We start from the raw sequence: 16997 nt of genomic DNA, 5'->3' as shown, positions 1-16997 counted from the left end.
ACTGGTATTAGAAAGACTAGAGGGTATATATAAAGGAAGTAAGAGTAATGACCTCTCTATCCCAGTATATGCATACATCAATGTACTGGCGACTGGGCACCAAAATCTACCACGGGTAACTAAATCAAGAAATAAGTTACTCACCACTGTCAGAGGAGTCTTCTTTTTTGGAACGCATCTTTCTTTTTCTGCCACGTTTACTCTTCTTTGTCTCCCCACCATTTTCCCCTTCTACGCCATCTGGACCAGCGCAATTGTCAGCATGTCTTGCCATGGTATTCTAACGAAAGAAACAAAATCTTCACTTATGTTACCAAAAAAAGCTGGTTTCAGAAGTTAGAAGTTCTCTTATTTTATTTTAATAAAATAAAAATTTGGGGTATTCATATTAGGTCTGAATGTTCCAGTATGTGCTAATAAGCATATCCTGAACAAGCCTTCCTCATTCAAGGGAAATGGTCTCCATCTGGAAGGGGAAAGAGAAGGAAGGGAGGGAGAGAGGGAGGAAAAAAAAGAGGCCCTCCAAAGAGGAGGGTGGGTCCTCTCTGCAGGCAGGAGGAACACAGGAGACCGAGACCAGCTCCCTGTCCTGTGCAGACCTAACATTGGCCCAAGGGAAGATCCAAGACAGACCTATTCACAGATACTGAGTCCCCCTTCAGCAGAAGGGTTCACACACATATAGAAAACCTTCAAGTGAGTATAAGAGGCCGTTTCCAAATGATACGGCATCTCTGTGCTTATAACCAACTGGCCTGCTTTGCAGTGGAAGATCAAGAACATGCTACTAAGAACCACGATAAGGGAAGTAAAGTTCTGACTCTTACCCGGCGTGTAAATGTTTTTCCACACTTAGAACAGACAAAGGCCGCAGGGACAAAGTTGGGGTCATGATAGCGTTTGAAGTGCATGTCGAGGAGCTGTTTCTGGCGGAAGGTCTTGTCGCAGTGGCTGCAGGCATAAGGCTTCTCCCCGGTGTGTGTACGTTTATGCATGATCATGTGCCTCTCCTTAAAGACAGTGGGTGAAGGAAGAGGCCTCAGAGTCTGTCATAGGGCTGCTACAACAGCCACCATTTGCATACATGTGGTTGACATTGACAGGCCTTTCTCTGAAGGATTTAGGCTTAAAACTGCTGTTCAGAGATTAAAGTTTTTTATTGGGGTGCAAAACTGCTTCCTTAAATCCCAGGACAGATATGCTCCCTCCTATTGGCTGCTTGTCTAGATCACCCGCCAGGCTCCAGTACCACATTCTTCCCTTCCCTCAGGCCCTGGACTTAATTTCCCAGTTCTGAGAAAGCAGCCAATAGTTTGCCTGAGAGGGAGATAGGTTATAACTGAATAAAACATCAGCTGGAGACTGAAGTGATAAAATCAAGAAGTAAGACCTTTGGTGACATTCCTCATAAATCAGTTTGAAAATACCATCTTTAAAAATAGCGTATAAGGAATCTAAAAACCCTCTGATAAAAATCTAACACTGATGGGGAGTCAACTGCTTTCAAACTATGAAGGTCTCTACCTGTCTGCAAGCATAATCACACTGGTCACACTTAAAGCGCTTCTCATTCTTGTGTGACTTCTGATGCTGGATGAGGGCATAGCGCTCATGAAACACAGCATCGCAGTATCGACATTTCTTGCCTTGCTCAATATAGGAATGCTGCTTTCTCAAGTGGACACCTGAAAGCAAAACAAAGCCCAGTTTAACTTGTGAAAACACAAACAAGCATCAATTAATTAATTAATTAATTAAAAATTTCGTTTATCCATGAGAACACAGAGAGAGAGAGAGAGAGAGAGAGAGAGAGGCAGAGACACAGGCAGAGGGAGAAACAGGCTTCATGCAGGGAGACTGATGTGGGATTTGATCCCAAGTTTCCAGTATCAGGCCCTGGGCTGAAGGCAGTGCTAAACCGCTTGAGCCACCTGGGCTGCCCACAAACGAGCATTTAAACAAGTTAATAATTCATTCTTCTCTGCTTCTTAAAATAATTACTCTGGGTGCTGTCCTGAAAGTGAATTAAAAGGTGAAAAAGAGGGCAGAAAAGTAGCACACGTGAAGTGATGAGCACTGGGTGTTATATGTTGGCAAAAATTTAAATAAATAAAAATAAAAGACGAGGGCAGCCCAGTGGCTCAGCAGTTTAGCACTGCCTTCAGCCCAGGGCATGATCCTGGAGACCCGGGATCGAGTCCCACGTCGGGCTCCCTACATGGAGCCTGCTTCTCCCTCTGCCTGTGCCTCGGTCTCTCTCTCTCTGTGTCTCTCATGAATAAATACAATCTTAAAAAAAAAAAAAAAGATGAAAAAAAAAACAATAGAAGTGGAAAGACTGGTTAAGATATGGAATCAGGACAGGTGAGAGAAGATGGTGGCTTGGAAGAAGCAGGGAGAACTGATAAGAAACCCAGAAAGTAGCATCAATACGATTTATTCACTGAATTCAGATCAAGAAAAAAGGTGAGTGTCAGAGACAACCTCCAGGTTTTGGGGTTTGAAAGTCAAAACCAAGTAGGCAGTTGGGGCCATTTGCTGAGACAACAAACAGTGGAAAAGGACTAATGTCCTCTGTTTTTGGGGAAAGGGAACATGTGGGTCTTAGACCCTCTTGAACATGTTAAATATGAAAAGCCAATGATATCAAAGTGAGGATAAGGATGGCAAGGGCTAGATAAGCCTAGCTCAAAGGAAAAATTTAGAATAGAAACTGTAGTTACAAAGAAAAAAAACCAAACAAACTATAGTTACTAGGATTTAAATTAGACGATAGGAACTGATGAAATCACTAAGATCAAGAAAGAGTATGGGTCATGCTTTAGGAAAACTAAGAGGTAAGGCCAATGGGAGGAAAAAGGTTCAAAACAAGAAACAAGAAAAGGCGGAGAAAGAAGAGTCAGAGAAGAAAGCCAACAGGATATAGTGCCATGGAAACCAAGGGAAGAAAGTGTTTCAAGGAGGATGGCACAGCTTGCTATAAAGAACACTCTACAGAGATCAAGAAAGATGGTAAATGGAATGTTTCCCGCATTAAGCAATGTGGTATTTAGTGATCTTAGGAAATGTCACTGTACAGAATGGGGTGTAAGCTAGATGGGAAGACAATCAGAAACTGAGGAAGGAGAACTGTGAAAGATAGAACTCTTATCTCCTTACCTGCCAATCCTCATAAAAAGTCAAACCTAAACACCCAAGTAACATAACATAACGTAACATAACATAACATAAAATAAAATAAAGTAAAATAATAAAATAATAAGCGAGCTAAAGATGAGTAAGTCCTAGAGATCTACTGTATACCATAATTCTCCTAGTTTATTTTCTAAAATCCTTTTTAAAAATCTTTTATTTATTTATGAGAGACGCAGAGAGAGAGAGGCAGAGACATAGGCAGAAGGAGAGGCAGGCTCCATGCAGGAAGCCTGATGTGGCACTTGATTCCGGGACTCCAGGATCACGCCTTGAGCTAAAGGCAGGCATTCAGCCGCTGAGCCACCCAAGCATCCCCTATTTTTTAAAATATTAAAAAAAAAAAAAAAAAAAAAAAGGGTGGAGGGATGCCTAGGTGGCTCAGCCATTGAGCATCTGCCTTTGGCTCAGGGTGTGATCCTGGTTTGGAGATCGAGTCCCACATCAGGCTCCCTGTGGAGAGCCTGCTTCTCTAACTTTGCCTGTGTCTCTGCCTCTCTCTGTGTCTCTCATGAATAAATAAATAAAATCTTTTTAAAAAAAAAGTTCATTTTTAAGTAATCTCTATGCCCAACATGGGGCTCGAACTCACAAACCTGAGATCAAGTGTCACACGCTCTACCAACAGAGCCAGCCAGGCGCCGCTAATTCCCATAGTTTATAATACTGTGTTACACATTAGAAACTCGCTAAGATGCTAGATTTTAAGTTTTTTTTTTTTTTTTTTAGATTTTAAGTGTTAGCAAAAAAAATTTAATTAAATTTTAAAAATAGCAATAAAAGTTTCTATGTACAAAAATTTTCAAGTTGGGATGTCTGGGTGGCTCAGGGGTTGAGCATCTGTCTTCAGCTTAGGGCATGATCTCGGAGTCCCATGATCGAGTCCCACATCAGGCTCCCTATTGGGAGCCTGCTTCTCCCTCTGCCTGTGTCTCCACCTCTCTGTGTCTGTTATGAATAATTTAGAAAACCTTAAAAAAAATATTTCCAGGTTTCCAGATTATGTTTTAACAGGAAAAATTAGAGACTTAAAGAAAAAAACAGTCAAACCTAGACAGGGAAGATTTTTTCTTTAAGACAGGAGAAATAAAAGCATGTTTAGAGTTGAGGAGAAAGATCTAGGAAAGAAAGCATAAAGAGTTAAGGAGGCAGTACATGACAATATAAATGCTGCAAAGGCAAGAGAGTAGGATCAAGGCACAAATAGGAGTAATGTCAACTTTCTTGTAGCAAATGGGCAAAGAGAAGATGAATGCAGACCGGTTTGTAGGTTTGATAACAGGAATTTAGGTGTTCCAATCTGTTGCCTTTACTTTTTTTATGAAATAGGAAAAGAGGTCACTTACTGAGACCAGGGAGGTGGAAGGAAAGGGGGAGGAAGGATTAGAGGCTTAAACAAAGTTCAGGTGATTCACCCAACTTTGAATCATTGCATGGTGTCTCCCACATAGCAGGCACCCAAACATTTGTAGAATGAATGAATGACTGAACTCACTGAAAAAAATGGGAACATACCTGACAAAGACAAATAGCTGGACTGCCCAAGAACAATGAAAGCTTAGCTGCATGTGGGATCATGAACTTATGCAGCTACCGATCTGCTTCACTCAGAGTGATATCAAAACAGACTTAAAGAGGACCAATTCTGGGGAATGGAAATGAAGGAAGGCTTTTCTTTCTTACTCTCTACACATGTGCAGCATTATATGAAAGCCTTTTATACATGCATATATTATTTCAAATAATTTTTAGGTTTCAACTTCCCCTTCTAGTCCTGAGATAGGCCTATCAGTCTAAAAGTGCTTATGAGGGATCCCTGGGTGGCGCAGCGGTTTGGCGCCTGCCTTTGGCCCAGGGCGCGATCCTGGAGACCCGGGATCGAATCCCACATCAGGCTCCCGGTGCATGGAGCCTGCTTCTCCCTCTGCCTGTGTCTCTGCCTCTCTCTCTCTCTCTGTGTGACTATCATAAATAAATAAAAATTAAAAAAAAAAAAAAAAAAAAAAAAAAAAAAAAAATAAAAGTGCTTATGAAATACTTGTAACAATTGGGTAATTATTTTTCCTATATATCAGGTGGGGGAAAAAAAGCAGTATTTGGAGGTAAATCTTGACTCTAGTAGGTCAGTCTCCAAAGTCCATGCTTTCCTGTGTCACAAAGTGATAAATTTTAAGTATATAATTAGTGTGCAATCAGGCCTGCTTTAAAGAAGGAACACAAACTTCTTTGGGATTGGTTTTGGGAGGTAATGTTCCTTATTATGTAGGACCTAAGGGGTATCATGCAAGTAGTTATTTGCATAATCCAAGATATTTGCATAATAAAAGTGAATAATTTTTAAAATTTGGATAATCCAGACAGTGGCCTAATAGCTTATACACACTGCCATGAGATATTACTATTATTATTATTTTTAAAAGATTTATTTATTCATGAGAGACAGAGAAAGAATGAGAGACAGAGGCAGAGGCATAGTCCCCACAGGGAGCCTGATGCAGAACTCAATCTCAGGCCCCTAGGATCATGACCTAAGCCAAAGACAGCCACTCAACCACTGAGCCATTCAGGTGACCCTGCCATGAGATTTTTTTTTTTTAAAGATTTTATTTATTTATTCATGATAGCCACACAGAGAGAGACAGAGAGGCAGAGACACAGGCAGAGGGAGAAGCAGGCTCCATGCAGGGAGCCCGACATGGGATTCGATCCCGGGTCTCCAGGATCGCGCCCCAGGCCAAAGGCAGGCGCCAAACCGCTGTGCCACCCAGGATCCCTGCCATGAGATATTAATTTAGTTTCTGTACCATAATAATAGTAAAACTCATTCAATTATCAGAGGACACTGACTCTTAAATCTTGTTTGTTTGTTTTTAAGATTTTTATGTATTTATTCATGAGAGACAAAGAGAGAGACGCAGAGACAGGCAGAGAGAGGGAGAAGCAAGCTGTGGAGAGTCTGATTCAGGACTTGATTACAGGATCCTGGGATCACGACCTGAGCCAAAGGCAGATGCTCAACTACTGAGCCACTCAGGCATCCCCCTCTTAAATCCTTGTAACAAAGTCCTCTTGGGATCCCTGGGTGGCGCAGCGGTTTGGCGCCTGCCTTTGGCCCAGGGCGCGATCCTGGAGACCCGGGATCGAATCCCACGTCAGGCTCCCGGTGCATGGAGCCTGCTTCTCCCTCTGCCTGTGTCTCTGCCTCTCTCTCTCTCTCTCTCTGTGTGACTATCATAAATAAATAAAAATTAAAAAAAAAAAAAGTCCTCTTAACAGCACAGGATGAACAAGTGACCCGTGGGTCTTACGTGGAGCCCAAAGTCCTCTGCTTCCAACTCATGGTTTCACCTTAAACGTGTATTAGATGTTAAAGAGAAATAAAAACACTTATACCTTACAAAAAAATGCATGCTAGCCTGCATTTTGCTCAATATGGTTATATTAATATAAAAATGTTTTAAGACATCACCTAAATTGCATAAGTTCACTCAAAATATTTTGAGTAAAACCGATGCTACAGGAAATATAGGCCATGTTTATGCTGTAGCTCAGTATGCTCCTGTTATGACCCAGATACTTTTATGTTCCTCAGTGTAAGAAATGGCTCGAGGCTCTTGAGAGGACTCAAGCCCAGCTTTGACATTATAAGCTATGTTGTGTAGCTCTGGTCAAGACATCTGTCGAGGGGGCACCTGGGTAGCTCAGTGGTCTGCCTTTCTCAGGTCGCGATCCTGGGGTCCTGGGATCAAGTTCCGCATCAGGCTCCCCATGGGGAGCCTATTTCTCCCTTTGCCTATGTCTCTGCCTGTCTTTCATGAAGATTATCTTAAAAAACAAAACAAAACCATCTGTCAGGTGACTCAAGTTCATCGCCTATAAAGCTAAAATAATATGCATTGGTGACTTTATATGGTTGCCGTGAACATCAAATGAGTTAAGAAAGTAAAACAAAATAATAAAAGACATGTTGTAACGTACAGCAATTTAGCTAAACATAAAAATGTTTATAATAATAATATTCAAGGAGCAATGCATTTTGGTTAAAGACTGGGGCAAAAAAGAAAAGAAAAAGAAAAGAAAAGAGAAGAGAAGAGAAGAGAAGAGAAGAGAAGAGAAGAGAAGAGAAAAGAAAAGAAAAGAAAAGAAAAGAAAAGAAAAAAGGAAAGGAAAAGGAAAAGGAAAAGGAAAAGGAAAAGGAAAAGAAAAAAGACCAGGGCAATATTTTTATCTCTTTTAAACAGGAAAAATAAAGGCAGACATCCAGGTGACCATACCTTTAAGTATGTATGACCTGACTACAATTTCTCTTTTTTTAAAGATTTTATTTATTTAGTCAGAGAGAGAAAGGCAGAGACACAGGCAGAGGGAGAAGCAGGCTCCATGCAGGGAGCCCAATGTGGGACTCAATCCTGGAACTCCAGGATCACACCCTGGGCCGAAGGCAGGCACTAAACCGCTGGGCCACCCAGGTGTCCCCCAACTACAATTTCTACTGATAAATTCAGCCTCTGTATAAGCTGTAGTTTAATTATGCACAGAAATATAGTTATCATTCAATCAATAAAACAGTCTAATTACTTAAAGAAAGTACAAGTGTTCTGAGAAAAACTGAAATGGACAGACCCTAGTTTGAATCATACTATGTCACTTCCCTATTTGGAGATTTGAACGTTACCGGTAAGGGCTACTAATTAAAGGTTTAACATTTCCTCTCATTACAGCTCCCATTAATTTATAAATGAGATATATTTAGGAAAGAATCTTGTAGTCTGATTGCAGTTAGAGAAAAAAGACAAAAACAGTTGTTAAATGATGGCTGTTGTTAAGTTGCAGGCCATTCACATATACAATTCAGAAAAGGAAGTTATTTATGATCTTCCTATTTTCACAAATCCTCAAAAATATTTTTTCATTTGCCACTAGTTATTTTACTTACCCAAATCACTTTTTCGGGCTATGACAGTGTCACAGTGGGGACAGTGAAATTTGGCCACATTTTCTGTGTGCTTCTGTAAAATGTGCATCTTCATGGTACCACTTTGGGTAAACCGAGCATGACAAATATAACATTCATAAGGTTTTTCCCCTTAAAAGGAAATATAGAATGAACAAATTAGATGAAATGAGTACTGTCATTTAATTGGAGGGTAATTCAAGTGGTAATTCAGGTGTAGTCAGGTGGCAGAAAAGCTAAGCTACAAACAATCCTCAAGTGTTACCAGCTAGACCAAATCTCAGGCCTGTTGCATGGCTCGCAACTGTTCTCACAAGATGGCAATCAAGTCCTAAACTGCAGCTTCTAGCTCTGCTCTGCTAGCTCCACCAGAGTCATTCATGAGAGAGCGAGCTGGTCCTACAAGGCATGCCTTTGGGTGACAAGAGGACCAACAAGTTTTTCTTTTTTAAGTTATCTTTACATCCAACACGGGGCTTGAACTCATGACCTGAAGATCCAGAGTTGCACACTCTACCAACTGAACCTGCCAGGTACCCCTGTTTTTTTTTTTTTTTTTTTTTTTTTTTTTTTAGGGAAAGACAGTATGGGGGAAACTCAAAGAGCTGGGTTAGGTAATCTACCCAGACTTCCAATGCTGAAACCTTCCATTCTTCAATGTATATTCAGAACAATGAATTCAGAAGGTATACCAGAAAAGCATCTGTCAATTCTACTACTTTTATGCCAGCTTCCATTCAGGTAAGCAATAGGGGTGTGAGGTGGTTCACAAGGTCCCATGGGATCCACTGAAAAGCAGCTCATTAGTACACGGAGGGAAGACGTCCTACCTGAATGGGTTCTCATGTGCCTTTTCAGCTTGTATGTGTCCCTGCTGGCGTAACTGCACAAGCTGCACTGGAACGGACGCTCTCCAGTATGAGAACGGATATGACGTTTTAATTTGCTGACCTGAAACATGAAAGTAATCAGACTTTTTTTTTTTTTTTAAGTAATCAGACTTCTTACTTCCATTAACACTGCCTGTAATGTGAATGCTGTGGGTCAGGCACAAAGGCTTAGTTTTGGGCACTGAAGTTTAGAATACGAAGTCTAAAATAACGGTATTTCTTCCTCATTATTTATAATCTTTGCTTTCTAATCCTTATAATCCAAAGAAGCTAAGTAAATGATAGGGCATAGGACTCAAGATTGGTTATTAGTAACTACTGAAACTGAGTGACAGATTTATAGAAGTATATTATCTTATTCTATATCTGTAGGTTTTCTTTTTTAAACATTTTAAATCAGCTGTTTTATTTTTATTTTAAAGATTTTACTTATTTATTCATGAGAGAGAGAGAGAGAGAGAGAGGCAGAGACACAGGCAGAGGGAGAAGCAGGCTCCATGCGGGGACCCCGACGTGGGACTCGATCCCGGAGACCTAGGATCATGCCCTAGGGGCTGAAGGTAGCACTAAACTGCTGAGCCAACGAGGCTGCCCTGTTTTCTGCTTTTGTATAGGTTTGAAATTTTCCATAGTAGTTTATGCTTATTTACAGATCAATTTCCTTCCAGATATGTATCAGATGTTTTTAAACTTTTTAAAAAGATTTTATTTATTCATGAGAGACACAGAGACACAGGCAGAGACACAGGCAGAGGGAGAAGCAGGCTCCCCAAAGGAAGCCCGAAGTGGAACTCGATCCAAGGACCCAGGGACCACAACCTGAGCCAAAGGCAGACACTCAACCACTGAGCCACCCAGGTGCCCCAGTATCAGATGTTTTTGTGTTGTTCAGCTTACCCCTAAATAATTTTATTTCTATTAGAATGTGAACCTATTTTCTGCTATCAATCATATTAAGGTAAGTTACTGGGCTCTGTGTATTTTTCTTGTATGTGGTCACTCAAATGGACTCTTATTGCTCTAAGTTTTTCAGCTGATATTCTTGGATTTTTTTGTGTAAGCAAATATGGCTATAATAACTAAGTTTTGTTTTATCACTTATAATTCATATTTATTTAGCTAAGATTTCCAATACAATGTTGATGCTGAAACAGTAATAAGAACAGGTATCAGGATGCCTGGGTAGCTCAGCAGTTGAGCATCTGCTTTTGGCTCATGGCATGATCCTGGGGTCCTGGGATCAAGTCCCACATTGGTCTTCCTGCATGGAGCCTGCTTCTCCCTCTGCCTGTGTCTCTCCTTAAATGAATGAATGAATAAATAAATAAATATCTTTTAAAAAAAGAACAGATATCTCGTTTCAAGTTTTTATTATTTACTTTTAAGTAATTTCTACACCCAACATGAAGCTTGGGGGCTCACAACTCCGAGATCAAGAGTTGGATGCTCTTCCAACTGAGCCAGATAGGCGGGTGGTCTTGTTCCAAATTTTAATGAGAATACTTCCAATGTTTCAGTTAACTGGGATGGACTGACTACAAGTTTCTGGTATATACTCCTTATAGTAAAGCCATTTTCTTCTACTGCTAATTTTCTAGGACTTTAAATAGTAATGAATATTGAATTTTATAGTTCCACTCAATGTGGCACGCACCAGTAATTTCCTTTTTTTTTTTTTTTTTTTAATTTATTTACTTATTCATGAGACATTGAGAGAGAGGCAGAGACACAGGCAGAGGGAGAAGCAGGCTCCTCGCAGGGAGCCTGATGTGGGACTCGATCCCAGGGCTCTGGGACCCGATCCCAGGACTCTGGGACCACGCCCTGAGCCAAAGGCTGACGCTCAACCACTGAGCCACCCAGGCGTCTCACACCAGTAATTTCCTAATGTTCAATTCTCCTTGCTTTTAGATATAGTTTATTTAGTAATCGCTTTTTTTTAATAAAGATTTTACTTATTTATTCATGAGAGACACGGGGGGGGGGGGGGGGGCAGAGGGATAAGCAAGCTTCCTGCAAGGAGCTCGATATGGGACTTGATCCTGGATCCTGGGATCATGCCCTGAGCCGAACGCAGACGCCAAACCACTGAGCCACCTAGGTGTCCCAGTAATCATTTATTTTTAAAATGTATTACTAAATTTGGCGAATAATTTGATTTAGTAGTTTTTGTTTTCTGTGAGAATAATACATACTTTTCTTTTTGGCAGCATTCTTATCCAGTTTTGTTCACAGTGTAGCTTCAAATAGTAAAGGAGATAACATTTTCCTTTTTTTTTTTAAAGTAGGCTCCACATCCAGTGTGCAGCCCAACGCGGGGCCTAAATTCACAACCACGAGACCAAAACCTGAGGTGATATCAATAGCTGGGCACCTGACCGATTGAACCACCCAGGTGTCCTCATATTTTCCATTTTTATTTATTTATTTAAATTTTAAAAAATTTTCCCTCATATTTCCCATTTTTAAATGCCCTCCACTAGTATAGTTATCTCTTTGATGTTTCAAAGAACTTACCTGTAATAAATATGTGGAACTAGTGCTTTATAAAAAATGGGTAAATCTGGGGGATCCCTGGGTGGCTCAGCGGTTTGGCGCCTGCCTTTGGCCCAGGGCGCGATCCTGGAGTCCCGGGATCGGGTCCCGTGTCAGGCTCCCGGCATGGAGCCTGCTTCTCCCTCCCTCCTGAATCTATGCCTATCATAAATAAATAAATAATTTTTTTTTTTTTTTTAAAAAGGGTAAATCTTTCACACTCATTACAGTTTTATTACTTTTTGTGGCTGGGAAGGGGAGCGGGTATGTTAATAATCCTGTAAGACTTTCTATCTCATCTGAAGTCAGTTTAGGTCGTTTTTATCCTTATCCTGGAATCACAGTCTTAAGAAAGGGACCAACTAGGAGCCGAACACTCACTTCTACGCTGGCGTAATCGCACATGGAACACTTAAATGGCTTCTCATGGGTGTGTTTATAACGACGATGCCGCACCAATTCTCCACTAGTCACAAAGGCCATGTCACAATCTGGGCACTTGTGAGGACGAGTACCTAGAGAAAGGTGTTATAACAAGAAAACAAGATCAAGGGCACAGTTAATGACAGTTCAACATTTGACAAGAACTGCAGTATGACATTGAACCCTGGTCATCTCAACAACCTTGTACCACTAGCCTGAGAGTAACTCTAAAAGCTATAGCAGGGCCTGGCTAACTTTCTAATACTGACCCTGGAACACTGAAAACACATGTTAAAGATTTAATTTCTCTTAATTACCCATCTGAGTATGCTTTTGAATACAAAATCCCCCCACTTTCTGGGACGCCTGAGTGGCTTAGTGGTTTAGCGCCTGCCTTTGGCCCACGTGTGATCCTGGAGTCCCAGGATCAAGTCCCACTTTGGGCTCCCTGCATGGCACCTGCTTCTCCCTCTGCCTGTGTCTCTGCCTCTCTCTCTCTCATGAATGAATGAACGAATCAATAAATAAATAACAAAAAACTGTATAATCAATCAATAATCAAGGCCAGACACCCTTGTGGTGATAGTGAAAGACTTCCCTCTCATGGACCATAATACCTATACTTGTGATTTCATGTGCTAGCCAGAATACAAAATCCTTTTTATCCCTAGTTTATGAATTCTGATCACTATGTATCAAAGTTAAGAGAAACACCAGTCTGTTTCAACTCTTGATAAAAAAATATAGAACACCTTGGGCTACCTGGGTGGCTCAGAAGGCTGAACGGCTGACTCTGGATTTCAGCTCCAATCGTGATCTCACGGTCGTGAAATGGACCCCTGGCACTGGGTTCCATGCTTAGTGAGGAGTCTGCTTGAGATGTTCTCCCTCTGCCCCTCCCTCACTACCGACCTATACATGCTTTCTCTCAAATAAATAAATCTAAAAAAAAAAAAGTCATCTCTTAAGCCTTAGTGTTTTGTCAAGTACAAATCACATAATTAATAGTTATTTGACCCAAGATTCTTTTGCACATCAACTCTTACTATATTATGACTGTACATGGGTGATGAGCACTGAGGGGGACACTTGGTGGGATGAGCAATGGGTGTTATGCTATATGTTGGCAAACTCCAATAAAAAAAAATTATGACTGTACATATAGGGTCATTGGGCTGTCCTTATTCTGACAATTTTTTAAGAAAACTCAAACCAGAAAACCCCCCAAAACCAAATACAATAGCTTATTTTCTATATAAATTTATTTTGATAATTTTAAGAAACTTATCAAAGGCTTTACAAAGTAGTACTGCCTTTTATATGACTTAAAGATAACTGAGCCACCGGGTGCCCCAACAGATCACTTCTTTGTAAAGAAAAGTAATCTTTACACCCACCATGGGGCTTGAACTCATAACCCCAAGATCAAGAGTCACATGCTCTACCCAGTTCAGTCAGCCAGGCGTGCCTAAACAGATCACTTTTTTTTTTTTTTAAGATTTTATTTACTTATTTGAGAGAGCACAAGCAGTGGGAGGGAGGAGCAGAGGGAAAGGGAGAAGCAGGCTCCTGTCTGAGCAAGGAGCCTGATGAGGGGCTCTATTCCAAGCCCCAGGATCATGACCTGAGCTGAAGGCAGACGCTCAACCAACCAAGCCACCCAGGAGCCCCAACAGATCACTTTCAAACATCCATGTCTAATATTCTGTGATCTGAATGTCAAATCATAAAATAAACATTTTTACAGGGCAGCCCTGATGGCCCAGCGTTTGGCGCCGCCTTCAGCCGGGGGCATGATCCTGGAGTTCTGGGATCGAGTCCCACATTGGGAGCCTGCTTCTCCCTCTGCCTGTGTCTCTGCCTCTCTCTCTCTCTCTCTCTGTCTGTCATGAATAAATAAATATTTTTTAAAAATAAAAAATAAACATTTTTACAAGCTAATAATATACAATTTTTTTTCCTTTTACTGAAGAAATCTTACTGTTTTTAGTATGTCTTCACATAGTAGCCTCCCAACATAACTGACTGATTACATTAGTGGATCCTCTCTAGTCACTTTATTTATTTATTTATTTATTATTTTTAATTTTTATTTATTTATGATAGTCACAGAGAGAGAGAGAGGCAGAGACATAGGCAGAGGGAGAAGCAGGCTCCATGCACCAGGAGCCCGACGTGCGATTCGATCCCGGGTCTCCAGGATCGCGCCCTGGGCCAAAGGCAGGCGCTAAACCGCTGCGCCACCCAGGGACCCCGTCTAGTCACTTTATATTCTAAATACAGCAACTGAAAATGTCCTCAGGTAATAATGACAATAAGGAGATAAGCTGACAGCAGAGCACAGTGATGTTTTCATAGCCTATTACTCAAAAACTAGGGACCATCTATAATTGTGCACTTTGGGTAAGGGGTGACAACAAGGTAGCCCCAAACACCAAAATCAAAGGCAGGCTACCTCTGTGAATGGAATTAGAAACAGTCACAATGTAATGAATGGGACTAGCCATCTGCAGAAATGATTCTGAGATAGAGAAGACCCTCAGAGCAAAGTGTGATTAAAGTATGACAGTAATTAAGAAATTGCAAGGTAAGTTCATTTGCTCAGTTTGCTTCTTTAGTATCACCGGGGATACAGGAGTGGAGGAAAGAGTTTTTTGTCTATGAAAAATATTGTCTGGCAGCACAGACAGATAAGTAAAACAATTAATGAGAAGGAAACCAAGGATCCACTTCTGTTAGGATAAACTAAACTGGAAACCAAGAATTTCTAATGTTTACCTAGTACTATGTAGGGGACAGAAAGAGGCCTGCTACTGGTAGACATATAAGCATGGCAATTAGGAAAGAAACACACACTGTTGTGCAATAGAGATTTTCATTGGGTTGCACCACATGAGCTTATGTCCCTCTGCTCAGGGTCCATGCTTACCAAGTCACCCTTCACTTGCTACATCTTCTTCATATAGGCAAGGGTGTTGCCTACAGTGTAATACAACTGCATCCAGAAAAATAAAAAGGTACAGTCCTCACCATAAACTGATTTTCTGATTGAATCTGACCCTTGAGGGTTTGACTAGTATGAATTAGTCCTGCTGAATCAGTTCTGGGCAACCAGACATATTACACTCTTATTTTCAAAGTTGAGGACTAGACCATGACACACAGTGCCCACATCAAGCACTCCCATTTTAGGAAGTCCTATTATGCGTCCAAATGTTTTTATCTAGTCATATGCCCTTGCACAGTGTCTGTCTTCAAATTACTGAATAAAATATATTATCAAGTGTCTGAGTAGAAAGCAGGGAAATAATGAAAAGTGACCAGATCATATTAGCCAAGAATATACTAATGCATAGTATATCACTTATAGGCCAAACTCGATCATGCTCAGCAGTCTACCAGCACATGTGGATACAGGAAAGCTACTCATCATGAAGAACTGTGTGAGAGAACTCTCTAAAGGGTTTTTTTTTTTTTTTTTTTTTTTTTAATGATAGTCACACACAGAGAGAGAGGCAGAGACATAGGCAGAGGGAGAAGCAGGCTCCATGCACCGGGAGCCCGATGTGGGATTCGATTCCGGGTCTCCAGGATCATGCCCTGGGCCAAAGGCAGGCGCCATATCACTGTGCCACCCAGGGATCCCGAGAGAACTTTTTTTTTTTTTTTTTAATTTATTTTATTTATTTATGATAGTCACATAGAGAGAGAGAGAGGCAGAGACATAGGCAGAGGGAGAAGCAGGCTCCATGCACCGGGAGCCCGACGTGGGACTCGATCCCGGGTCTCCAGGATCGCGCCCTGGGCCAAAGGCAGGCGCCAAACCGCTGTGCCACCCAGGGATCCCCCGGAGAGAACTTTCTATTAGCACTCACAGGCAAATGCCAATATAAAAGAGCAAAGAGACCAGAAGGGAGCCTAAAGAGAACTCCAGTGCATAGTACCTCCACTTTAGTGACTCCTGGGACCTAACCACAGCCAGCATGACACTAATACAAAATATTAAAGTGTGTATGGAACACAAATGAGTGTCTGAATTGCTAGAATAATGCCTTAACTGTCCATTCTGAGATTATGAATTACCTCAGTTGAGGTGAAACAACCAGAAATCATAGTTTTTAACAAAGGGAGAACTGCATGCTATTTCTAATGTTCATCCTTACAGTGCCTGGGAATTTGGGGGGTCATTTTTTGTCACTGATGTTAAAAACCTTAGAAAAAAAAAAAAAAAACCCCAAAAAACCTTAGCAACACAATGGTGATGTCCTTCAGGAAACATGACAGGTTAGCTACCATAGATAATCTTTTTCTGGCTCACCATCCTTAAACAGTCTGCTTATTTTCCACAAAAATTCCTTTACATTTACCTATAAATTCATCTGCTTATTATAAATCAGGATTACAGCAGAAGAAAGAACAAAAATCATTCTTTAACTTCCCACGGGAACCAGCTTAGATAATACTTAAAACCGAAGTTTTAACCTTTACCATGTTATAGCCCCCAACATTCATATCCAGCACCTGTGTGTGTGTTAAGGTGATTCCTCAGGAGGGTGACTGTTCTGAATGCCCTGCCACAGAGATGGCACTTGTGTGGTCTCTCATCAGTGTGACTTTTCATGTGACGATCCAAATTTGAACGCCGTGGACATGTATAACTGCAAAGCTCACACTGGAATGTCTTCTTTACACCTATATGCAAAACAAAACACTTACTTGTTGCAAGTTTAACCCGAATGTTAAATTTCTACAAATAAACTTCATTAGCCTTTTTAACTATATTCAATCTAAGTCATGTTAAATCATTATTATTCAATGCCACTAAAAGATTTACTTTTTTGTCTTCAGGACTTAAAAAATACTCAGTGTGGAAAAACTTCTTTTAGACTGGTTAAAACGACTGGTACCCAGCTCATGATCTTAAAAAAACAAAACAAAAAACACTTACTATAAAATAATTTGCATATACCCTATGTTATTTATTTGCTTTATCCCAAAATGAT

At 40.8% G+C, this 16997-nt stretch overlaps 1 protein-coding gene across 7 annotated transcripts in view; it reads right to left on the bottom strand.

The window, feature by feature from the left end:
* CTCF (CCCTC-binding factor) overlaps positions 1-16997 on the bottom strand; it is a 55429-nt gene that overhangs the window by 8090 nt on the left and 30342 nt on the right. For all 7 annotated transcript variants that reach the window (XM_072815379.1, XM_072815411.1, XM_072815420.1 and 4 more), the window contains 7 exons: positions 16516-16686; positions 11953-12086; positions 8977-9097; positions 8129-8278; positions 1525-1685; positions 828-1010; positions 145-280 (listed from right to left, as the gene is read on the bottom strand). In XM_072815379.1, the coding sequence (XP_072671480.1) occupies positions 145-280; positions 828-1010; positions 1525-1685; positions 8129-8278; positions 8977-9097; positions 11953-12086; positions 16516-16686 (1056 nt within the window). The remainder of the gene's footprint in view (positions 1-144; positions 281-827; positions 1011-1524; positions 1686-8128; positions 8279-8976; positions 9098-11952; positions 12087-16515; positions 16687-16997) is intronic.

The sequence above is a fragment of the Canis lupus genome, chromosome 3, assembly GCF_048164855.1.
Source record: "Canis lupus baileyi chromosome 3, mCanLup2.hap1, whole genome shotgun sequence".
Taxonomy (NCBI): domain Eukaryota; kingdom Metazoa; phylum Chordata; class Mammalia; order Carnivora; family Canidae; genus Canis; species Canis lupus.
Note: the sequence above shows the minus strand (reverse complement) of the source record. Positions and strands in the feature narration are given on the sequence as shown.